The sequence below is a fragment of the Periophthalmus magnuspinnatus genome, chromosome 3, assembly GCF_009829125.3.
Source record: "Periophthalmus magnuspinnatus isolate fPerMag1 chromosome 3, fPerMag1.2.pri, whole genome shotgun sequence".
In the NCBI taxonomy this organism is placed as follows: Eukaryota; Metazoa; Chordata; class Actinopteri; order Gobiiformes; family Gobiidae; genus Periophthalmus; species Periophthalmus magnuspinnatus.
The window spans coordinates 19,104,507-19,131,264 of record NC_047128.1 but is presented as its reverse complement, the minus strand read 5'-3'; the positions used below and the strand labels follow the sequence as shown (position 1 = coordinate 19,131,264).

At 39.1% G+C, this 26,758-nt stretch overlaps 1 protein-coding gene across 2 annotated transcripts in view; it reads left to right on the top strand.

Annotated features, from left to right (window-relative positions):
- luzp2 (leucine zipper protein 2) overlaps positions 1-17,650 on the top strand; it is a 152,120-nt gene extending 134,470 nt beyond the window's left edge. Inside the window, exons 8-11 of one of the 2 annotated variants that reach the window (XM_033991777.2) lie at positions 1,881-1,955; positions 3,000-3,170; positions 9,300-9,470; positions 14,604-17,650. In XM_033991777.2, the coding sequence (XP_033847668.1) occupies positions 1,881-1,955; positions 3,000-3,170; positions 9,300-9,470; positions 14,604-14,708 (522 nt within the window). In that variant the 3' untranslated portion in view covers positions 14,709-17,650. The remainder of the gene's footprint in view (positions 1-1,880; positions 1,956-2,999; positions 3,171-9,299; positions 9,471-14,603) is intronic. The other variant, XM_055229027.1, reaches the window with a different exon arrangement.
- The last annotated feature ends 9,108 nt before the right edge of the window (positions 17,651-26,758 follow it).

The following is a 26,758-nucleotide window of genomic DNA, read 5'->3' as shown; positions in this document are numbered from 1 at the left end:
CCAAGCACCTTCTTTATGTTATCATTTCTACAAAAGATAAATGTTTATTTGTAAACGTAACCAAAACCTAACTTCCACCTGAAGGCTTGCCATCAGTGTTGGTACTGTATTGGCAGTTGGTGTCATCAACATTCCCTGGGGGTGTGATGCTAATTGGAGGCTCTGCTGTGTATGAAGCTCTGTTACTCAGGTTAGAATTTAATCTGAGCTTTGTTTTAACACAATCTGACCATAAAGAATCGACTTAGCTGGAACAACAACAGGTGATCTGATTTGTGCTGTTAAACAAATCCCCCTCAAATGATATTACAGTAACAAGCTAACTGTCATTAGCGAACTGTTTTTCATCCACTCTCACTGTTTGGTACAAAATCAAACATCTAAACAGAACCATGAATGCTCGGATTGACCACAGACTTCCATTTTGTATATTTTTTCTTGAGTTTCAACACTTAAATAAAACTTATCAGGCTGTGTTTGCTAATGTGTGCATCATGTGACCGTGGTAACTGCTGAACATTGCACCATAGAAATACATACAGTACACTTCCAACGTGATCTCACTGTAAAGTATTGGTTACATTGTATTTTCCCCTGAAATATCAAAAATGTTAATTCACAAATGCTGAACCTGATTATGTATACAAGTTGTTAGTTGTATATGTTGTGATGTCATCTGAAACTCAGCAATCAATTTGCTGAAAAAACTCCATCAGACCATCCCTTTGCCACGTGTAAAGAGCTGTGAGAACATAAATTATATATAGAAATGACTATTATATGAGAAATATCAATTGAATTTGTACTGAATGGAAAAGCAGAATTTGTAACTAAAACAACTGAAACATCCGAGTTATTTTTAAGTTGAGTTGATTGTGCAGTTTAAAATCAAATTGCATTTCATTTATTTCTGACTAAAGTCTCTTCTGTTTAGAGTTTAATCCGTCACAGTCTGAGGGCCTGTTTTGCACACACTATATCAGGACACAGTCACAAACAACCAGCTCTTTCTCCAAGCCTCCAGCAGAGAAATCTCAGCTATCACTTCATAGACTATTCCAAAATTTTAAGGTATGCTATGTAACTTTTCTGGCGGTGATTTGCCACCTGCTTCTTCCACAGTCAGGCATTATTTTTATACGTTTTACATGTATTCAATTACTGATGTTCTTTTTTTTTTTTTTAAACGAAAAAAAAAAAATTGGAAAAACATGCAGTAGCTAAATCTGGTATAGATAATCTTTTCTTTCACTAAAATGAATGAATTTATACACGGTCCCTGATTATTAAGGAAAGAGCTAAACCTGTTTGTCTCCATGGAAACTAATGCTTTAATCTGAACGCAACCATCCCAAAGCAGTAACGTGAAGTAGGGGTGAGCGATTTTCCTAAAAATATGTTGTTGCTTTTTCTTATTCATGAATACAAAGTAGCTTTATACCAAAACTGTAACTAAACTGTAACTACAACAAACGTCTTTGGACACTTCACTGTGATTGGTTAACTCCATCTGTCCATCACTCAAAGCATGACAGAACCTGACTAATACGAAAAGTGTGTGCGGAAAAGCGTCCATATAGAGTAGCACTGAATCAATGGGAATCAAATATCACTAAAAATCATCCAACAATATCATCAACCAACGATAAACCCACTCCTTAAAGTTGGACTAAACCACATTTCAAAGAGCCGTTAAACGAAGGGGAGAGTTAGAAGGGAGGAGGAGCAAGGTCTGGACATACGAGGAACAGTGCAGTCAGGTGTTTGTAATCAGAAACACCTGGCTGTAAACAGGGCAGTCATGCGTGATGTCACACAGTACTTGAACTTGCAGTGATTTACTGTTTAGTTCCACTTTAACAACCCCTGTTTTTACGCAGGGGCAGCAGCTCATGGACCTGGAACAGAAACTGACAGCAGCCAAAGAAGAACTGGAGAAGACTGCTCTGGATAAGGTAGAAAAAAAGTTACTTACAATAAAAGAAAAATGAGTAAGCTAGTGTTTAATGTTTAAGCTTATTTCATTTACACTACCATTCAAAAGATTTGTTTGATGTTTTTATGGTTATTTACATTATAGATTCTCACCGAAGGCATCAAAAGTATGAAGAACACAAATGTAATGTAGTACACAAACATTACTACAAGTTTAGATTCTTCAAAATAGCCACTTTTTACTTTGAACCCTGATTTGCACTTTTGGCATTTTTTGACTCTGACAAGACCATAGACTGTATATATAAATGGATCTGCTAACCACTGCGTTCCAAATGGGAAGTGATCATGGGCGCACTTCCGACTCCATCCACTCTACCTCAAACTCACTTCACATTAGAAAACTGTCGCCCCTCTCTCTGTAACTGCTCCTTTCAGGCTCGTCATTTTAGTTTTAAAATGTTCGCATTATCTCGCGCTAAATGATCCTGGTATTTTTATTTTGCTATTGTGTCTGTAAATCAAGATATGAACATTAATAACAGACAAATCCGGCGCCTTCTTTCCCCGAGGTCACTCCTGCTGGCGTTAGCAACAGGTTTGATTGACAGCGTTGCTAGGCACCCACTCCCTGCTAAACCAGTGTTATGGGCGGCAAGAGGTGTTACCTTCAACAGCCTCGCTCCAGATTGACTCTTTAGTTGCTATGATACTCACAGTCGGGTGACGTCACACTCTCTTAGTCCACTTCTTTATGCAGTCTATGGACAAAACACGTCGTTTCAGAGAAGATCATTGAGAAAAGGCCAAATGTTTGCAGTGCTGTCGACAAAGCAAAGGGTGGCTACTTTACGGATTTGAATGCATTTTTAAAGATTCCTTACATCTTGCTTCATATATTTGATGTGTTCAGTATGTATGTAAAATGTAGAAAGCAGTAAACATAAAAACAAACATTGAATGAGAACGTGAGACCAAACCTTTTACTTGTAGTGTCTATACTCATTGTGGGGAAGATGAGTAATCTAACCTGTCTAACACACTTTAACCTCTTTATGTTGCAGGAGTCTCAGCTAAAGGCACTGAAAGACACAGTTCACATCTGTTTCTCGGCTGTTCTCCACAACAACAACCAGGCTGGCAGCCCGCATTTCCCTAGCAACCCCAGCGCTCTGTTCAGATACTCGCCCCTCCTCAACAGCTCCAGGGTCACCTTCCAGCAGCCACACGCAAAGGTACGGCAAACGCAGACAGTCACCGGGGTTGCCACATTGTAGAGAGAAACAGTCGCAAAAAATGAATACATAATAGAATGTAGAGTGTCACTGGTGAACAAAAGCCAATGAGTGGAGCTTGTTTTTAATTATCATCTTGAATAATAATAGAGCAAAGTTGGTATTTTAGTGATTATTATGACAGAAAAGTGCCTCTCAGGAGCAAGTCAAAAAGCAAAATGGCAACCAACAACTTCTCAAATTTGTTATCAACCTGTTATAATTTTAAAGGCTCTGTACCCGATTTCCCTCCATGTATCTGAGCAAAGTTTGTCTTGTCCCAGTGCAGATATATTCTATTAGCAGCTATTGATGTCAAAATATGTCTACTATTTACTGTCTGCATCTAATTACAAAGCATTTTCTTATCTGTTGTTAACTTTACCGTGATAGCGAAACTCTGGCCTCTGAAAGTTGTGAAAAGTGCTTATAAACTCATCCAGGTGAATAATTAGTATGCTAGGAGTGTGTAAGATAAGTGAGGAATGATTTTGGACCACTGCAAACCCTTTTATATGAACTAGTTCTGTTTTTCACATTTTTAAGACAGTAAAAATCAGGTACAGCACCTTTAATGGGTGTATTAACATGTGATAACATAAACTCCATAAAAAACAGTATCTTGATGAATTTTATATTTTTGTACTCTAATCTCCATTGCAAAACCTAACATTACATCTGTGTTACGCTTAAAGCAGGCATGCCCAAACTGTGGCCCGGGAGCCAAATGCGGCTCTCAGACCAATTTTTCTTGGTCCTCAAGCTTCCAGGTGAAGGTCTAGTGGTTCAGTCTAACTTGTAATAAACACACAGATTTGAAGTATTCACTGTATTGGTGACCAGACTATGACCCTCAATCGGCCCTCAGCTTTGTCTGTGTTTTTATTTGTGGCCCTTAATGATAAACATTTGGACACCGCTGGCTTAAAGGGCCCATATTACTATATTTTCTATAATGTTGCTGTTCATATCAAAAACATACCTGGAATTTAGTTTCATTCACACATGTTTAATACACAAACCCTGCATATTAAGGCTGAGTTCTTCTCTCAAACAGAAAACCACCTTGTGATGTCATGTGGTAATACAGGAAGTGCTCCAGTGTGTTTTTAAACTCCATACACCTTCACTAGAGATCATTTGGATAATTTCAGACCAGGAAATGCCAATCTCTTTTGAACAATTAAAAGGTAGCTGTTAACTTGAAAACTACCACAGTGACATCACAAGGTGGAACAGAGCATTTTGAGCTTTTGGCGATGTAGACAGACTGACCTCTAATCCAGTTGTATCTGTGGTCCGTTGGCGTCAGACTGTCTTATGCTGTGTTCACTTGTGTTTAGTGCATAGTTGATAATAGCATGTGAGTCCTGTCTGAGCCTCCACACTCACAATCACAGCAGAACGGATCCCAGTTTAATCCCTTTAGCAGGAGAAGAGCTGTTTGAGGAGGGAGCCGAGAGGAGCCCAGTCAATGAAAGTAACGCATTCCTCATCAAAACACTGCACATGTTTGGATAGCCAATGTGTATAGTCAGAAAGTTCTTGAATCTGAAGATATTAAATTTTTAAATGGCACTGCATGCTTGTTTTATGTTGTAGGCACTTTTCACGATTCCACTTGGCTGTTTCCAGTTGCATCAAAAGTGCGGATGTTCACTTACCATCCCATTCATACTCTATGGGGAATTAGCAGAGTCACGCTAAAATACATCAATAGATAAAGCTGGGGTATCTGATTTTCAAACTGTGCAAGGAGGAAGTAGCTGCTTAAATCAATCTAACTTGTTTCCAGCTCTCACAAACCGTTTGGCACAGCATTAATAGTAATATTCACGATTTTTGGTCAATTGCACAGCTTTAGAGCAGATTTTCAGATACAAAGTGAAGCGTAAGCATCATAAAGTGACTCACATGGCTCTTTCTTACAAGTTGAGAACATAGACTGTATAAAGAAGTGGACTAAGTGAGTGTGACGTCACCCATAGCGTTCGGCTCCAGTCAAATGAAGCTCATCGAGGCTAGAAGTTATAACGGTGAATTTGGAGCCGATTTCCATATTTGATTCCAACTGCGAGTATCATCGCAACCCGAGAGCCAATCTGGAGCGATGCATTTGAAGGTAACGCCCATTCGCTTAGCAACGCTGTCAATCAAACCTGTTGCTAGCGCTAGTGGGAGCAACTTCAGTGAAAGAAGGCATCTGATTTGTCTGTTACTAATGTTCATATTTTGATTTACAGACACAATAGCAAAATAAAAACACCAGGATCATGTAAAGTGGGTTAATACGAACATTTTAAGACCAAAATTACGAGTCTGACAAAAGTAGTTACAGAGACGGTTTTCTAAAATAGATTGGAGCCAAAAGCGCGCCCGTGATCACTTCCCATTTGGAACACGGCGGTTAGCACGTTAGCCATGTCCATTTATATATACAGTCTATGGTTGGTTATAGATGAAATGTTTTTATATTTAGATGAAGACATCGTGTTGTGGTCTGATATTTGTCACAACGCTCTGCCTTTGTACGAATGAACACAATTTACATATTTATGAGAAAAATGTTGGGTAAATTTCAGCTTTAGAGCTAAGTAAATAATCACAGCATGTTCAGATCGTTACGAGTGATGTAGCTGCTTCACCAGAGGGAAATGTGTTTGGTTTAGTTGCCATTTCTGTCTCTAAGCTAACGCAAAGCTAACTGAAATAAAATTGAATTATTAATGTTAAAAGCGCACTGCAATCGGAACTATTCTCCATACAGAAACAATCGACTTGCCATTAGTTGTATTTTTATAGTTTTTGATGTTCTATTTTGAGTTGTATATTAGGTTAGCATTAGCTTTGAGACACAACGCCTACTTTTATAAACACAGACGTATCTTTTGGTGAATTATTTACACTGTACATTAAGGTCTTATCATCTGTAACTCACTGTTTGCTCTGTGGTCTTAAATTATTGATTTAGTTTAGCGATGCCAGGCTATTACCCCATAGAGAAGGAATGGCAAATGAAGATCTGTACTTTTGAGGCAACTGGAACTAGCTCAGTGGTTTGTGAAGAGTACCTATTTAGCCTGTCACATTAATTATTATATCGACTTATCGTTCAATATATGAACACTGGAACAATATATCATGAGGCTCAATATGTATCATGAGTTTTAGGGAGATTTGGGGTATTTTTGTTGTAATACGATACGATTTGAGCTGTAGAGGGGTGAATAAGTCCCTTTTATGGCTAATTATTAGAACATTGAAGTATTTACTGGTTGCAGCCGAAGACTGTATAAAGAAGTGAACTAAGCGAGTGTGACGTCACCCTTAGCGTTCGGCTCCAGGCAAAATGAAGTTCATGGAGTTTAGCAGTTTTAGGGGTGAATTTGGAGCCCAGTTTCATATTTGGAATTCTGACCGCGAGTATCATAGCAACCAAAGAGCCAATCCGGAGTGAGGTTGTTGAAGGTAACGTCCCTTAATGCTCGCACCACTGATTTAGCTCGAAGTGGATGCTTAGCAATGCTGTCAATCAAACCTAACGCTAGCAGGAGCGACCTCGAGGAAAGAAGGCGCCTGATTTGTCTGTTATTAATGTTCATATCTTGAATCACGGACACAATCACGGAATAATAAAAAAAACTAATAAAATAATAAAAACACCAGGATCATCTAGAGCGGGTTGATACGAACATTTTAAGACCAAAATGACAAGCATGACAGCAGCAGTTATGGAGAGAAGGGCGACAGTTTTCCAATGTAAAGTGAATTGGAGCCAGAGTCGACGGAGCTGGAACTGCAGCCATGCTCACTTCCTATTTGGAACGTGGCGGCTACCATGTTAGCTATGTCCATTTATATATACTGTCTATGACAAAATAAAAATAAAATCTGTCAACTGGACAAAACGTTGTAGGGGTGAAGACGTTTCGCTGCTCATCCAAGCCGCTTCTTCAGTTCACCGTCATGCTAGCCACTAAAAAACAAACGGCTAGTAGCATCCATGTCCTGTTAGTGTTGTTAGCCCTAGCATCTGCTTCAAACCAAACCTTACAGAGAATCACAGTGAGGTCTGGCCTCACACCTGTTTTGGATTAGTAGCTAACAACATCTCGACGCTAAAAGAAAGTAAAGAAAGAATAAAAAACACAAAAAATACAGTCTATGGTTGCTACTCATGTCTTTTAAGGAACCGGTCTATTTGCATTATTTAAATCTTAGTGGTATAAAGTAGTCTGCATTATCGTTTATCCCAATATGTCTTTGTAGTGATATATTGTGCTTCAAAATTTGTTATCGTGATGGATCTATTCACTATTTTGAAAGAAATATCTGATCCGAAATCCCACACATCTTAGACCAGTCCCACACCTTTAGAAAAACGCATTGACAAAATCCAAACCTGTCCCCAGTTGCTTCATTGCATTGGGTTTGTGTGAAGTCGGAGCCTGTCAAGAGTCTAAAAATAGCCTCCATTCAGACCACTGTCCACTGTGATGCCTCAGAGCCACAGGAGAGGACAGTGAAGAGGAAACCATCTTCTATTCAAGCCCCAGGAGGCCACTTTGACCCAGTTAAAGAGGGCGCCGCCTTCTGCAAAACTGACGACATAACATCTCAGAAGAATTATGCTTCGGGCTGATATTTCTGTCAAAATGGAATTATTCACTTGTTCTAGTTCCTGGATACCTTCTGTAGACTTGTGTTTTTATGTGGGAAAATATAGTCTTTAATGGTTTATCGGCCTTGTAAAAATGTAAATGATCTGTGATATTAACAGTTCAGAATTTTAATAGAATCAGTTAAATCACTTAAAAAAAATGGTAATCTTTTGTATTCTAGCAAAGGTTGTTAGAACTCCAGCTGCTGAATCATTGAGGAAATTAGAAAGTTCTTTACAGTCAGTAGTTATTTAGCGGATTTTACTTTTTAAAGGTCCTATCCCCAATTTTTTTTTTTTTTTCATGTATTTGAGCAAAATTGGCCATGCCCCAGTACAGATGGAGTAGGCAAGACAAGCCAAGGTACACAAAGTAATTCAAAGTGCTTCACAGAATAAGAATCACAATACAAACAAATCGAAACATAAATAATCATCATAAAATTAACCTTAAAAGAAAAGAGTGCAGAATAAAAAACTTCTTTCATATGCACAAACAGAACCCTTTCGAGCTTGGATTTAAACCAGAGGTGCCCAAACTTTTTTTTTATTTTTATTTTTTTATCAAGGGCCACATCTTAAAACATATTCGAAGCGGAGGGCCACGGACCGGTGAGCAATGCAGTGTGGTGCTTTATACACAGCTTTGACAGAGCCGCTGTGTATTAACAAGGCTTGAAACACATCCATTTTAGGTCTGTGTCACACTGCAATGTAATGTTTGAGGTTATAGTTGCAGGAATAGTTTAATTTGCTGTTAAAAGTACCAATAAAGGGCCAATAAAAACTGGTCTGAGGGTCGCATTGGGCCCCCGGGCCATAGTTTGGGCACCCCTGAACATTTTCAAAGTAGAGGCCTGTCTCACATCTTCAGGTAACAATAAGTCCACTGTGCGCTGTGTGCATCTAATTAGAAAGCATTTTATTGTCCGATGGTCAGAAAGTGTGTGTTAGCCTGCTAGTTGTTGTTAGCTTTATCGTCAGGCCAAAACTCAGAGCTGGTAAAACTCTACTTCACTCAGAATGCATAAGGTAAGTGGGAAGTAACTTTGGACCACTGCAAACCGTTTAAAATGTACTACTTCTGTTTTTCATGTTTTGCTTTAAATATGTGATTTTAAATTGACTTTTAGAAACATTGGTATGGTAAGCAATAGTAATAATAACAAAATCATAAAGCTTACTTAGTACTTTGTAGGATTTTGAAATTTGTCAGTTTGGGGTGTCTTTCGTTGACTTTTAAGACGTTAATCATTTGAAAACCAGACATGAAAACCTTATAAAACAGGGACAAAAACTAGATCACAGGTTTTAGGACAGTGCAAACATTTGTTCAACCATCAGTTTTATTTCACTTATTTAAACTACATGATTGGAATTGACTTTTAATTAAATTTATTTCCAATTGCTTTGATGTGCTCTCTCTACAGGACATTTCCAAAGTTCAGAGAATTGTCACGGGTACAAAGTCAGCAGCTAACACAGCACGGAGAGAGGAGGCGGCGGTACCACAGTGTCCCAGGCAGGATGGGAGCGAGTGTGGGCACAACCAGCCAGAGCAGCCAGCTGGAGAGAGGAAAAAGCAAACGGACACAGAGGAGGTGAGTGGGAACATGCTTTCAACACCCAAAACCAGGACGCCTAAGAAATAAATAGATCAAAATAAAAGTAGGTTTGTCAAAAATATCATCCAAAATCAGATACTCATCGATGATAAAACTCAATCAAAACTTGATATTCATTTCTTATTCACAGGACAGAAATGAACCATTCCTGAATAGCTTTAGAATGATCTAGGGGTGTGTCAGAACAAGTATAAGACCACACAGACTAATATACACCCATGGAGCCTACCTGGATGACTGAGGGGTTACACAGATATAAGACCACGTGGTAATATAAAAGAAAATACTATGGTTTAATGTTGAAAATGACATTCTGTTGTGTTTTTACTATCATCGCAGTATCGGAATTGGTGTTGAGTATCGAGTCTATTCCTTATTATCGAAATTGAGTTTGAAATTTTAGTATCGTGACAACACTATGATACAGCCATATGACTTTCTTCCACAAAAAAAAAAAAAAAAAAAAAAAAACAAAAACAAAAAAAAACAACTTAAACCAATATCACCAAGATCCCATTAGTGTCTTTCAAACACTGTCAAAATGGACAACTGATGATTTACTAGTCATAATTTACTGTAAATACCTGTATTTTGGGGGCAACATCAGTGGCACAGTTGTATGCTCCCTGAAGCCAGAGGTTATCTGGTTCAAATCTTGCCCAAACATAGTGTTGTTGTTTCCATGTGCATGACATTTTATCTGCTTTGTTGATTCCAAATTAATTGCAACTAATGTATTATTTATATATTATTATTATGAAATTATTAATTATATAGGATCACATATTCTTATGATGGGTCAAATGCAGAAGACTAATTTCCCTACAGGGCCAATAAAGTATACCTTAACCCCAATCTTTGTAATACACGGTCTTTTGTTTGACGTTTATCTCTAATCACGATAAATGATATGTTAATTTAATTTGTAAGGCCAAAATTCTACTGACAAACGGCCTGTGTGAGAAAACGTATGAATAGAGTTAACCCAAAATTCGTCAAACCGGGAAACTTGGTTCTTATACCTTTTCTTAGTAAGATTTGAGCAGTAGAGAGTTTAATAAATAACTTTGACGACTCATTATAGATACAAACAAAGTAGTGTGTTCTGTTATTCAAATCATGTTCAGAGATAATCTACATTAGGGTGATTGTGTTAGTGGCATTCATTAGTTTCAATATTATCATCCATCGTGTATATTTTATTCTGCAGTATATCGCACTTCAAAATGTGTTATCGTGACAGGCCTAATTCCACCTGCAAACCTATCAAAGCAAATCTATTCAAAGCTTTCATTCTGCTTTGGGAGCCACTGCTAACTGCCTGGAGTCGGTCCCTCTACACAAAGCCAACAGTTTGTCAGACACAACTGTGCAGCATGGGCCCGATCAGCGCCGCTCTCCTCCCCTCATATTATGGGATGGAGCCGCACCTGTCGAGAGGTGGCAGATGGCACAGTAAACAATCTCATTTCACCTGACTGCATCTGAACCTGGGCCGTGCATTCCAATCGGTTCTGTTCTAAATTTAGACCTGATTTGCAAAAGAATCCATCCATTTTTCAAAAGCTGTCTCACCCAATGACGGATATGAAGTCTGTTTGGAAAAGAAGATTATGATTGTGATTAGTAAGAAAAGTTTTGGTGCATATTGAAGCGCGCTGTTTTCAAGTCTGCAACTTTACGTTTTGTTAAAAAGGGTTAGTATTTTACTTCTGTGGGGTTAACTGCTAACACATAACATATTTAGATCACCATGTTGTCTTTTATTGTTTTTGAAAATGCTATATACGCTACAGACAGGGTCAAATTGCTGTATACAGTTTTGTTTCATGTTTTTTGCATATTTATGGAGAATTGGATGAGGAAGGGTTCACAGAATCTTAAAGCTAACCCAAAGGAGTGTTCGATTAGGGCCTGAGTGAGAGCTAAAATACTCACTAACTCTGTGCTGTGACCAGTTCAAATGCAATAACACTGAGTTTTAATAAAAAAAAAAAAAAAAAAATCAATGCCTCTACAAAAGAAAAGTGTTGAGAAGATTTTATGTGTTAAGAGTAAGTGTCAAGGCCGAGTGAATCATCTGTTCATTAGGCTGATGATTAGGGATGATTCACACCTGAAACTTCACCAAGGTCCAGACTTTACACCGCCTCCTTCAAATCTAAACTATCAGACTTTTTCTGCCACTGTTTCTACAGTCGTCTTGACAACGGGAGCATGATCGATTGTATAATAGTGTTATCTGCAGCAATGAGGTCTAAAATAGCTAAATATTTTGTTTTTGTTGTGTGGTGACTTTAATTTTATTAGAATGCACTTTACTGCTTAAAGAAAGTTCCTATAAGTTGGCTCCAAAGTTTCAGGAGATGTTTATTGTGCTGACTTGAAGTGACTTAAAGTGGAGGATCCTTTGTCTCGACCCCCCCTCACCCGCTGTGTCTGGCCCGCCCATTGGTTACGGCCGACATGCATCAAAGAAGTGTCATCTATAATCTGTATCTCTGTACAGTATGGATCTGCACACACAGACTCTTGTCATTATGTACTCTCTGTCCATACTGGAGCAGAGCTGATTTATACTGGAGCACATGCCCCAGTGAAAAGGGTCTAGTGACGGCCCTGATATGAGTTTAACTTGGCCTACTAGGGTCACCTACTTATCTCCATGGAATTAGATACATGTAGTGCCATGATGTGGAGGATTATAATCAAAGCTATAATCTGTACCCTCTACCACAGAAGATCCATAGTGCACTTTTTTAAGCTTTCACGTTTTTTTTGTTTTTGTTTTGTTTTTGTTTTTTTCTCATCTAAAACATATTTCAACAGTTTTGCTTTTGTTTTTTGTTTCTCTCAATTACATACTAGCCCTCTAGAGTTCAAAACATTCATGATGTCACTTGGTGGTGATCCAGGATGTCCACAATTTTTTTTCATACTCTTTTGGATCATTTCTACATTCTACTTGTGTTCTCCTTGTGATTTGTCTAAATTTAGAAACATCAAACTGCTTCCCTCTTAAGCAGTATTTAATTTGTCAATCAGACTTTTCCCGGAACAAAAACTGTCTTTGGGACCGGTGTCCTTACAAGGTCAAAACTTTACAGTAGGTGAGCAGAAGGCCACTGAGGAAGGCCAAAATACAACACAAGCTTGCTCAAATCTAAACAGCCATTTTATTTGTCAGAGAACATGTTTTATACATGTATTGTGTTCATTCTGACTCAAGTCACAGCAGCACCTGCTACTGTAACCACGCCGTCCAGATGCCCTCCCAGGTGCTCTCTCTCCTCACACAGTCCTCCCCTTCCCTCGTCTGCACACTGTGTGGGCTCTACTACAGTTTTTGGACCAGATTTGGATTGGCGCAAAAGCTGCTCATTCACACAAGGCTGTTTACAACGCTACAATGCTCAGTCTGATGGATGCCCTCCCACGCGCTCGCTCCCCAACCCCACATTCACTCCTTGTATCGGCTCAATCTGACACTGATCTACAGTAATTGGAACAAAAAGTTGTTCAAAAGCTGCTCATTGCACACCACAGCCTAAAGCATGTGACTTTAACTGTATTTAGTCCTAACCGTTGGTGGAACGCACTGTGACAGTTGCCAGATCCTGTTCCGACTTGTTCCGGCTCAAATGAAGCCCTGCTCTGAAGGCTCTGTATAATTTGATATTTTTCAGTTACTGCATTTTTGTTACCTGAAATGTACTTTTTTGGTATCTATTTCTGTATTAATTGTTATACAAAATAACAAAACAGAAACATAATATATTTCATATATTTCATGAAATGCTATTTATTTTAATGAAAACTGTACTTTTTTATGATTCATGCATGGGGACATGCCTCGAAACAATCTATTGTGCTCTGCTTTCTCTCCACCACACACCAAAACCTGTTATCAAAAGGACTTTTTGTTCTCCTGTATTTAAATTTGATCTTTACCAGGTTTTTGTTGGTACTGCCTTTTTAAGAGTCCCCAGCCCTGTTCACTTGTAAGTGTACTGTAGTATTACTGTATAATGTTAAAACCTCTTGATGTCTTCATGTACGGTGGTAATTACCTTTGACCTTATCCCATTGTGGACGACAGTGAAAGGATCAGGAATAAAGAATACTTTATGTATGTTATTGTCATAACTGCACATTCAGAAGTTTAATTATCTCTGTTTCCACTTAAATAAAGTAGCTCTTATTGATTTATTTTTCTTCAGCGGTGTGTATGTCTGATGAGTTTAGTTGTGTAGGGATGCACAAAAACACTTGACGAAAACTATTATTTCCAATCAAAAGTTTAAAGGATTATTTCAAAACATTCTGGTTACATTTTATAATAATTACACTTTTAATTTGCCTTCATAAAGCATGTTAAGCCTATTAAAGATGGGGTATTTTGCAAAATTGACCATGTTATAAAATTCCCTTGTCAAATACATGCCTGAAAAGGTTGTAGATGTCATCCCTGCATGTTTGAGTAATTTAGCGATGTGTCCCAGGCTCTATTTGAACCCTCTTTACGGTTAGCTGTAAGTTTCTGTCCAATTCTCAGCCCTCAATCCTACATCACCCAGTCCATAAAAAATACAAAAGCCTAATACAAAACAATACACTGCAACTTCACAAACCTGACGCGATGTGCAATAGTTTCATTAGCGGGGCACACTCTGTGTTGTGTTAGTGCTGTGAAGGGAAAGCAAAGAGGGAGAACTCAAAGTGTTAAAAAAAGACTTATAAAACTTAAAAAAACATGTAAATAAAGTGTCATTCAAGCTTAGTAACTATTTCATTAATGCCCTAACTCTAACATCGTACCCTCAATCATTTATACGTGCTTTTCACAGCTCTCTGGTATGCTAATGGCGCACTTCCTCATTATTGGACAATGAAATGCTTCGTAATGAGATGCAGACTTAGTTTAACCTCGAACTTCACTGCTTATATAGTATATCTGTACCAGAGCCTGACAAATTTAGCGCAAATACATGGGGAAAAAAATCTGGTGTAGGTGTAAAATAAGGTGCAGTTACTATCAAGTGGTACCAAAATGTCTGTATTTTGACACATGCCAGTCTTGTATTCACTCTGAATCTTTCTCCATTTCAGCAGAGGAGCGCAGAGCCAAGAGGGACAGCCTCAGCAAAGCATTCAGATGTGGATTTGGAGGAGCAGACGGAAATCAAAAACACAAAGACACACAAATACAACTGAGAAGGACCAACAAACCCATGCACAACTCCGGCCCTGGCTGAAGATGTCCCAAGAGCACACCACACACTGATACATTCACACACAGACACACACACACACAGCAGTTCTGACAGACCGGGGAAGGGCATCTGGGTTTGGTCTACGACATTGGGCAAGCAAAGATTCGGATTTTGACCACAATGTAAACGCACACCTTTTTAAATATTCAACGCACACAAAAGACGTATGGTAAGATGTAGGTCATGCTCCTCCACAGTCGCTTTTCCAGAGATGACCTGTATCGAGGGAGAAAATGCAATCTCAGGCAAAAACAAGACGACAAACACAGGTGTTAATAGAACATAATCATTTCTTACCAAACACTGACCTGATCTCGTGACTAACAGTTGCATTCCCAGAGATGACCACATAAAGTTTGAGGCGATGCATAGCAAAACAAACCTAGAGCACGTTAGCAATAGCCGTTTCGTGTTTATTGAGACACGGCACTCACTTCAAAATAAAAAAAACTAAAAACATTGTATATCCAGTGCAGAATGGGTCTAACATCAGCAAAACTCAGTGTGTTCTAAAGAGGGACATTAAAACGAGGTAAAGAGGTGGAGAGTAGTGAAATAAATGCTAAAAAGCGTGCGATAAACCGTAAGTACCGCACTAGAATTTCTTGGAATCAAAACAACTTTCTAACTAGCCTTGTTAGTTTGCACTGTGTGAAGTTAATTTGTTTGTTTCTCTGATTGGTTACTTAAACTGTCGATCTTCTGCGCATCAAAATCAAAAAGTTTCAAGTGAAGATGAGCTTTGGGTAATGACTTAATGACAAGATCGGAGATGCAAGAGGTCGTAATGACGTTCCTCCGCAGGGTGGCTGGGCGTTTACTTAGGTGACTCGGGCATTACCCTGGACACGCTGGAGGGATTATGTCTCTCGGCTTTCCTGGGAATGCCTTGGAAGTCCCCGGAAGAAGTCTCAAGGAAGTCTGTGTGGAGAGGGAGGTTTGGGTGTCCCTGTTCAGACTGCCTCTGTCGCCCATCCCCGGATAAAGCGGAAAAAAGTTGATCAAATATAGAATAAAGAAAATAACGAGTGAAGCCGACCCCAAGCTAAATATACCAAGCAATAGATTTGCCTGTTGACTGAAAACGTCTTATCAGTACCACACAAACTCTTCCGTGTCAAAGTGTCCGAGCTGTTGACCAAACCTGAAGCCCCTGACCCTGAGCTGGCAGCACACATACAGACACACATGGAGCACTGTCTGAAATGACTGGACTGAACACGTTCACAGTAAAAAAGGCATGCGTTCTAGAAGTTCTTTTTACGGTAGCTCTGGTCTCCTGTTTGAACCTTGATTTGTCGTTTCTTGAGTTTTTCTTCTACGTGAGGACACTGCTTTCTAAATGTGTGATCTTTCTAGAAAACCCCTTTGCACTGGTGAGCCCTGACTCTGTATCTGTGACGAGTGTATGAACTGACTATGTAAAATATTCTTATTAATACTACTACTCTCCCCAACTTAGAGCATTGTTTCTCACTCATCCTAGCCTGGTTGATTTACTCCACATTTTTAATATAGAGGCTCAAGTTGGCTGGCCAACTCACGCTTACACTTTTCCTCTGCGGCTTTGGCTCAGTTTCTCACAATCTAATTCACATGTGTTAAAGCAGAACTAAGTAACTTTCAGTGAGTGCTCCCCCTGCAGCCCTCCTACACTGTCAGGGAACAGACTCAAAAGCATTTTCTTTCTTTTTTTATTGAAATAAGACAGTATAATCATATACAAAAACATATAACATTACTAAATATTTAAAAAGAGCCAGGATTTCTGAGGTTAGGGTTGTGTCGGTCATATTGCCAGGCTGGTTTTCCGCACAGAAACAGTGGGAGGAGACAACAGACATTTCAAACATCCCGAAAATACACATTTAACCATCACAGAGACTTACAACAAGGTTTAAAATGGGTAAAATGTTACTTAGTTCTGCTTTAACAAGGTAAAACTCTGGATCATGGAAATGTAATTGTTCGTCAAATGTTGGTCAGTTTGTAAATAACACATTTTTTGTAATAGTCACTGGCAGGAATTAGAAGGTTATACTTTTAAGGGTTACAGTTAAGATAATTGCAAAAGTCACATTAAGTGTTAGGACAAACACACTATAACTGAATTCCTGTTACTATAAGTTCTCTATTATATTATATAAGAGATGGTCTCTTCTCAGAGAACCATAGTTACAGACTGTTATTGTAACAACTAACTGCATTAAAGGGATCTCTACGTTAGTTAAACTAATTAATGAAATGATGTGTATTTTTATTTAACTATAGAAAAGTACCACTGTTCCCAGCAGAGGGTGCAAATACCTGTGAAAGAGCAAAACCACTTAAATTACAACATAAAAACCGGTTTGCTGGGTAGTGAATGCAACTCTACACCAGAAATTCTTTCAGTGAAGAGAAAGTGAGGAGCACCCTGGAGTACAAGCTCATGACATCATGCAGTGGGATGAAGTGAATTCTGTAGAGGGAGACACTAAATATGCAGGATAAACAAATCCATCTGCAGGTATATGCTTTTGGACGAGAAACTATTTCACAGCACGGTTAGCTCCACAAAGCCAGTTTTATGGAATATAAGTCATTTAGAACCATTAATGACCAGTTAACAAGTGAAATCCTGGGCCTTTTACCTCATGTAGATATCCCTGGCTGCAGTGGGTTGTCAGTTGTGTACTCTCTCCTCCTCCGGGAGCTGAGCCAAAGCCTGGGTAAAGGTGTGTTAGTTGCATCCCTCTGCCTGTGCACAGAGGCACAGAGCCCAGACTCACAGTGGGTCGTCTCCTGAGAACGTGCCATGCACTGAGTAGTCCCTCCTGCTACATGTCCTCTGTCCTCTGTCCCTCTCCTCTGTGTCCTTTCAATAAAGTCCACTTTTCAGGGACTCAGAATACGTCTTTCTTTGTGTGAAATGCATGAATGAGATTGTTGATTGAGACATGCTTGCTGCCGGGGGTACTTAGGTACTCCTATAGTGGTGAACTGTCGGCCACCTGCTTTTCTCCATGAAGATGTTATTGCTTTGCCTGTAATGTTCCACCTTATGGTATTACACAGATTACATGTATTGCATTTACACTGTGAAAAAAATACCCTGAAAATATACAGTCTCCATGTGAAGGACGAATGCATATTTCTCCACAGATCTGACCTGTAATTAGTCTTGTTTGTGTCACATGCTTAATTCCATGAAGAAAGATTGAATGCAATGGAATAGCATTTCTATGGAGACTGGCAGGTGGCAGACGCTCCATTAGAAGAGTTACATTGTGCACCTTTAAGCATAACATCTGATGAAACGTTACTCACAGAAATGACTAGAACAATCTAGTAGAATTCAATGAACCCCCACTCCGCCCTCCCCTGTAGTCCTTCAGGCATTTCCTAGTTCATTAGCTCACTTGGACTGTGGCTGTGGGTGGAGTTAATGTGTTTAGTCCCACTTTAAGTTTTGGCAAAGTAAGACTTAAGTTTAAGAAATTAAGTGTTTGTGAAATATGTTCTGAAGGGGTGGTGCTGGCATGGAAGAGGGCTGCATAAACTAAAAAAGCAGCCACTTTGAACCGGTGAGCAGAAGAATCTAATGAAGAAGCATCTAAAGAGCAGGTAAGAATTCAAACCCCAACATTTGCAGTTTCACACAAGATCCTAGCAGTTCCAACTGGCTGAAAGTTCCAACTGTAGACACTGCTCACTGTAGCTTCTGTGTCCATCTGTTTGTGTAGCATTCAGGAGGCTCTCCAAAACCAAAACCAGGCCCAGCAATCAAACCTACGCCAGCATTTAGTGATTGCTGCGCAGACTGTGACAGATACCAGGGTCCTCTACATAGACTGTATATATAAATGGACATAGCTAACCTGCTAGCCGCTGCAGTCCAAATAGGATGTGATCATGGGCGCCCTTTTCTCCATAACTACTGCTGTCAGGCTCGTCATTTTGGTTTGTATTTACCCATTCTACATGAACCTGGTATTTTTACTTCACTGTTGTGTCTGTAACTGAAAATATGAACATTAATAAAAGACAAATCAGGCGCCTTCTTCTCTAGCGTTAGCAACAAGTTTGATTGACAGCGTTGCCAAGTGCCCGCCCCCTGCTAAACCAGCAATGCAGCATCTTTAACAGCCTGTCTCTAGATTGGCTCTTTGCTCGCTATGATGCTCCCGGTGGAGGACTCGTCATGTAGATATTATTATTTCTTTGCCAGGACAGATGACATAAGTCAGATCTGTGGAAAAACGAGGCCGCTCACAGTACGAGTGCAAGTTTATCAAGGTATTTTCGAGCAATAAAAAAACCCTTGTAATAGAATAAATGTTATAGATAAGTTAAATGCCATACTGTGGAATATTCTATCAAACAATCAATCTTTATTTCTATAGCACCTTCCAACAACCAAAGCTGCCCAAAGTGCTGTACAACGTTAAAAACACGATTAAAAACAATAAACATCATACAAATCAACAGAGCACATTACACCATTAAAATAAAGAAAGTGTCACAGGGCCACTAAGTGCTAAAAGCCATTCTAAATAAATAAGTTTTAAGTTTGGCTTTAAACAGAGGCAGGTCAGAGATGGAACGCAACTCTATGGGCAACGAGTTCCAGAGTTCTGGACCAGCCACTGCAAAAGAACGATCGCCCCACTGTTTGCACCGGGACCGGGGGACATCCAGCAGATGTTGCCCAGCAGATCGTAGAGCTCTGCTGGGTTGGTGAGGGTAAGGCCATTTAGATAAGGTGCAAGGCCATTTAGTGCATCAAAAACAAACATCACAATTTTAAAATGAATTCTGAACTGGACAGGGAGCCAGTGCAAAGAGTACAGGACAGGGGTGGTGTGGTCATGTTTGCGACTGTTAGTGAGCAGGTGAGCTACAGCATTTTGCACGAGCTGCAGGCGGTGAAGATCAGCTTGGTTAATTCTTGTGTAGAGAGCGTTATAATAGTCTATGCATGAGCTAACAAAGGCGTGGATGGCTTTCTCCAGGTCCCCATGGCTCAAGAAAGGTTTGACTTTCGCCAGGAGGCAGAGCTGAAAAAATCTTGCTCTGACCACAGAGTCTATTTGTTTGTCAAATTTTAGACCGCTGTCCAATTTCACTCCCAAGTGGGGACCCAGAGCAATAAGACCAGGAGCTGAGATACTGGGCAAGTTGGATGTTCCAAACACAATGCATTCTGTTTTGTCCTCATTCAAGCAGAGAAAATTCTGGTACAGCCACAGTTTAATATATTCTAGGCAATGCATAATCTCTATTGAGACTTGCAGGTGGCGTGCCCTCCTCCAGAAAAGTGATATAGCGGTGCACCGTTTATCTGCAGTATGCACAACATGAAGCTATTCTAAACCACAGTAGGATTACTATTAAAATGTTTGTTTCATGAAATGTCAAGGAAGGTTATAGGCTAAATGTACTTAGTCAACCAAGAATATAGACAATGATAATATTGAAACTAATTTATGCCACTGACACACTAACCCAAGAGCAGATTTAAACCACAAAAACTATTCTACTATTCTCAAAACAAAACAAAAAAAAGCTCCAATACATAGACAGCAGAATTAAACACTTTTTAGTACTTAGTTTGCATCTGTAATGAGTCATAGAAATAATTAATTCAACCTTTTACGGTTTAAATTTTGCCATATAACCAAAAATAAATAAATAAAATGTACACACGATAAATACTGACACAAAAAGATAGTCCATCTTTTGAACCATAAGTCAATATTTACTACTACTAGAGTTTGCGTATGATCTGGCATTGTGAATGAAATAAAATGGTACCTAAATATCACGTGGTCATTGAAACCGCACAAAAATATCTGGAAGAACCGGAGACTGTTGTAGAGACTGACAGGGGGACCAAAGAGACAGGACTCGAGGAAACAGAATAGAGTTTATTTGCATAGATAGGAAATTGAATGAAGGGAGTCATAACAGACAGTTGGGAGCGTTTTCGTAGGCAGTAGTCCTGGAGTGGGTCGTGGGTCGCAGGGTGAATGGCTGGGGTGTTCGTAGCGGACATGGAGAGCTGGGTTGGAGACGGAGATAGTGTAGCTCCAAGGAGTGGAATCACAAAGAACAGACGAGCAAGTAAATCGAAGATGACAAGACGATCTGGTCCTGAGTGTTCTATCCTTAGTCCTTTTCTCTTTGCAGGTGAAGGCTTGATTGCCTGATGAGAAGCAGGTGGTGCCAGTCTCCGCCCAGCTCCCGGCTCAAACACAGAAGAGAGGGGGGAAAACAGCACAGACCACACAACACACCCCAAATCTTGAGACTGGATTAGTAGCTTTTTATGAAGAACAGCATTAAACTCGGAGAACCTGTGAGATCTATACTGTATAAACATGACTGCAGAGAGGAGCAGAGCATGTGCTGTAATCAATGAGAAGATAATTAAAGTGAAAGGCACAGCATTGTCATGTGGTATGGGGGTCTTTGATTGCATTAAGCAAATTTAAAGGACCTTATCCTGGATTAGGGACAACTCCTACCACGGTTTCACCACCTATGCAATAACTGTCCCAAACAGCACCAAGAAGGGCCATTTTATTTTAACATTTGATATGAACATGTGGTTTAATTGTATGTGTTTAAAAAAATTTAAAAATCTAAAATCAAGAGGGTTTTATTTTTTTATGCAAAATCGACTTTTGGAGCTTTGTACCACATTGTTCCCTCATCAAAAACATGCCTGAAGAGATTTTAGATTTGATCCATGCATATTTGAGCAATCTCTCACGGCCAATCTGGTTAGCAATGTTCAGCCTACGCCACCCATGCTCCCACACAGCAATTTTCCATAAATATACAAAAGGACAACACAAAACGATACACTACGACTTCACAAACCTGATGCAATGTTCAGTAAATTCATTAGTGGATTGTAATATGATAGTGCCCTGAAGGGGGAGTATGTATACGTGTGTGTGTTAGCAGTTAATATCCAGAATGCGGCTGTTGGATTCACTCTTTTACGTTGACCTCACCTTCATTTTCTAGTTCTCTTATAGTTTTCTTGTGCAAAGATGTTATGGAGACCATAATGACAAATAATGCTGCTGCTTTATTAATTACTAATCTAAACCCTGTCTAGGTCCAGTTATATATACACAATTATAATCATCATGTGTTATTTCTTTCTTCTCTTAGATTAGTTTTTCTTTCACTGATGGACCACACGGCTCCTCTACATACATCTAATTATATATCAGCTTTAAAACATCACTACTTGTTTTTTGTTTTTTTTATTTTGATGATTTTCAATGGTTTTGTTGCTCCCTGGTCGTCCTGCTAGGAGACTTAAAAGTACAGAGCTGGGAGCGGGGAAAGGGGGAAGATTTCAAATGCGATCCCCACTGATGTGTTGGAGAGATTGCATCAGTGTTTCAGGGTTGTCTTGGGCTTTCTGATAAGGAGGACTTTGGTGTTTTTGTAAACGCCCACCGAGTCTTCGTATATATAGTTTACCTACCAGAATGCTGTGTGGTTATATGCAATTCCAAAAAAAAAAAAAAAAAACAAGCACAGAGCAAGTGATTCATTTAAGGGCCTATATATGATTTGACATATTGATATCTTAAAAGGCCCATATTACGCAATTTTCTGATCTATGCCTCATATTTCCTCATCAAAAACATACCTGGTGTTGTGTGTTGTTTCATTCACACATATGTAACACACAAACCCTGCATATTGAGACTGAAAACATTCTGTTCCACGTTGTGATGTCATGCAGTAATACAGGAAGTGCTCCACCGTGGCTTTAAACTCCATAAACCTTCACTAGAATCATTTGGATAATTTCAGCTCTGGAATTGCCAATCTTTACTGAACAAAAGGTAAAACGTAGCTGTTAAATTGAAAAGTACAAGTAAAGCTTCGTGACATCACAATATGGAACAGGGCATTTTGAGCTCAAAGTATTTAATTCATAATAAATCAAAACAAAACAAATATTGATAAAAGTAGGTTTTAACCTCTTTAGCCTCTTTAACCATCAGTAACACACTACGAAAACAGCTGTTTTCATAGTGTGTTACTGATGGTAGCCTTTGTTACTTTGGTCGAAGCTTCCTGCAGGTCATTTACTCTGGTTCTGGGATTTTTTCTCACCGTTCTTGTGATCATTTTGACCCCATGGGGTGAGATCTTGCGTGGAGCCCCTGATCGAGGGAGATTAACAGTGGTCTTGTATGTCTTCCATTTTCTAATAATTGCTCCCACAGTTGATTTCTTCACACTAAGCTGCTTTCCTATTGCAGTTTCAGAATTCCCAGCCTGGTGCAGATCTACAATTTTCTTTCTGGTGTTGTTTGACAGCTCTTTGATCTTGGCCATAGTGGAGTTTGGAGTCTGAACTCATTATCAGTATAAAAGATGCCTGTCCACAACCTCAAACAACCAAACAGGTATCATTAATACAGGTAACGAGTGGAGGACAGAGGAGCCTCTTAAAGAAGAAGTTACAGGTCTGTGAGAGTCAGAAATGTTGCTTCACTGTAGGTGACCAAATACTTATTTTACAGAGGAATTTACAATGCGATTTCCTGGATTCTTTCCCTCCATTCTGTCTTTCATCATTGAAATGTACCTATGATGAAAATTACAGGCCTCTCTCATCTTTTTAAGTGGAAGAAGTTGCACAATTGGTGGTTGACTAAATACTGTTTGCCTTATCCTTATTCTTATTGCCTATACTGGTAACATCATCACAATTTAATAATCTGGTAACTTTTATACATACACCTGCACCTTTTATATGGACTTATATGTTTTTTTGTTTTTCTATTTGTATTGTATTTTAAAGTGGGCGCCCATGATCACTTTTCACCCGGCGTATCGACTCTGGAAAAGCTAACAGGGACCTGCCTAAAGACCTAAGACTGGAAGCGGGGATGAAGCGGGAAGGAGAAGGGTCTGGCACGGGGTTAACAGTTCTGAGATGTGACCTAAGACCTAAGCAAGCTTTAAAAGTGATCTGTAAAATCTGAAAATCAATTCTACACCGCACAGGCAGCCAGTGAAGTGAAGCTAAAACCGTGGCGATGTGTCGATATCTGTTAAAACAAGTGAGAAGTCTACCTGCTGCGTTCTGCGTTCAGTCAGTTGGAAGCAGGAGATGGATTTGGTGTCAAGGCCAGAGAGGAGGGAGTTGCTATCATTTAGATGGGAGAAGATGAGCGTGTGGTTGACTTTTTCCAGGTCAGGGCGAGAGAGGACATGTTTGATTTTGCTAATTGCACGGAGGCGGAGAAAACAGGATTGGGTGAGTTTTTTTGATGTGAAGGTGGAAGTTGAGGTTAGAATAAAAAATGACACCGGTGTTTCTGGCAGCAGGGGTAATACTGGCTGTAGGAGAGGATTCAGATCAGAGAGAGGCCCTTTATATTTAAACCAAATGGATTTCAGCATTGAAATTGGCAACCCAAATGAGAGACGTGCGGTTTCCATTGCCTACTGATTGCGCACTTTACATTACTTATAACATAAACTACAATATAACAAAGAATACATGTACATTCAAATTGTTATCACTAAAAGCAATATTTGATTTTTTTGTCTGTGTAATCCCTCAGTTGTACAGGTATGATCCGTACTAAAAGAAAACTTCAAATCTTTCAACTGTGCAAAAAGTTGTAGGAGTGAAGACGTTTTGCTGCTCATCTAAGCCTTTTCTTCAGTTCTGGTCAGATTACCGGTTCCTATTCATAACTCCATCCTCAGACCCAAATCAAAACAAAGAAAACAATAGGGCTAGTCAGTATGCTAATGGGCGTGAGGGCGGCCATTAGGGGCCTGAATGATTATGCTAAGTATGACTCAGGCACAGTTCACATTCACTGTAGCTCATTAGACCTAGTTAACAAACAAACCGTAAATAGGTGTGTTAGTCTCAGTGTTTTTTCAGTGGAGGTGGAGCTGCATTATTAATAATTTTGAATATGTTTCTTAGAGTTGAATACAGAATTAAATAGTCCAAACTTAGCATTTTGTATTTAATTAGGATTTTACACTGGTGATTATGAAGTGTTTTTTAATCAAGTGCTTTTAAAGCCTGATTATAGATGAATATGAGAGATTTGAGTGGACTCTCATTGGCCTGAGACCAGCATTCAAACACATTTGAACATATTTTCAGTATTTGCAGTGTCTTTGCCGTGTTTACGAAGTACAATTGTGTGAAAGAGGTTCCTTTTGAGTACTTCTGTGTCACTCTTCTTATTCTATTTTGTTTTCCTTGTTCCTTGTGTTACATTGTGCAACCAATTGCCCAGTTAAATAAACTAAATGAAATAAAAATTGTAAACTTTGAAATATCTGTCAGTGTATGTCAGTGTTATAAGCCAGAGCCCATAGTATTTATTTTTTTATTTTTTTTAAATAATCAGTTAGTTATGATGAAGACTGATTAGCTGCTGAAGTCCGCTTTCATTGAAATTCCTAGAGCTTTACTCAAACTTGTATTTTCTACGACCACTGGCTCAGTACTGGCTAGCCCTGACTCGTGAATAAGTGGTGAAGCCCAGAACTCTCTTTGTATAGCTAGTTCTCTCCTTGTTAAACCTGCTCACCTGAATTGTATGTCCACACACACACACACACACACACACACACCCCCCCACACACCCCCCCACACACACACACTACCCTCCGGCCAACCTCAGATGTGCTGCTAATGTGCTGCGAAAGAGCGTTCCCCAATCCTCCTCTCTTGATCAATGCTCTTCTTCCGCCTCTCAGAATCTGTCCAAAGGCTCCTGACGGTTTTATCATAAAGACAAGCAGAGAAGTACAGTCTGAAGAAAAGGGTAGTTTAACCAGCCAGGTGAACTCTCTCCCTCTCCCTTTTCAATCCAATCTGTTTTTGTGTAGCCTGGAATCAAAATAAATGACCAAAAGAATGTTATAAAATCAACTTTTTTTTAAGCGAAAAATAACTTCCACTGGACAGCGATGTAAAAAAAAAAAAAAAAAAAAAAAAAGAGTTAACACAATTTGAATTCACAGTTTTGCAAAATCCTTATACAGAAGTAATCAAAGCCAAGCCATTCTCAAAAAAATAAACAATACTACTGTAAGAAAACTATTTGGCTCCATTTTTATGCACTTCCTCATCTGAGCATGTTTCCAAAGCCTGTGATTTTTCCCTTGTGCGCGGTATCGCTCTTAAAGTGACGGTAACATATTTACGTAAACCTTCAATAATAACTACCCTAAGATATTTTCTAAAATGGACATTAATGCAATCAAATAAATGTAGCCTATTTATATAAATCAAATATTAAACCCCTCAGTATAGAATTATTAATGTAAACATAAAACAGCATTTATAACAAAATATCAACACCAAGTGAATTTGTATGTGTTATTATATATGAATTAAACTTGGCTCCCACAATGGAATTTCAAAACATAAAAGGTAACATGGCGACCTAAATATGTTGTATGTTAGCAATTAATAGGCCATAGAAGTGTACTACCTCCTCTTTAGGTAGAGTTTTATCGATACTAACAGATGCTTTAAATCTCTGGCTTGGTAGGTTTTTGTTTTTTTGTTTTTTTTTCTGTGTCCTGACATACTAAAAGAACATGTTCAAAGCAAATATTGACTTTATTTTAAAATTACACATGTTTATATTTTGGTTTTCAAACAGATAAATCCCATAGGAGAATGAGCAGCTGTAGTATGTACAAACAACACTCATCCCGCTTCACTCTCTTCTTCCACATTTGCCGTGTTGGAGTATTCAACATCGTCAAAATGAACCATGACCAGTCCAGTACTGAATCCTGAACACAGGGTCGATCAGCGAAGGCACTTGACTCTTGCAGCCTAGTAGAGAATGTTGGTCTACGTTTGGACTTAGATTGGTCACATGGTAACCAGCCTGCATGAAGTCCAACATGCTTTTTTCTTATTGGAAAGTGCAGTCCCACAGAATAGTATCAAAGTACCCATGGCATTTTGACATT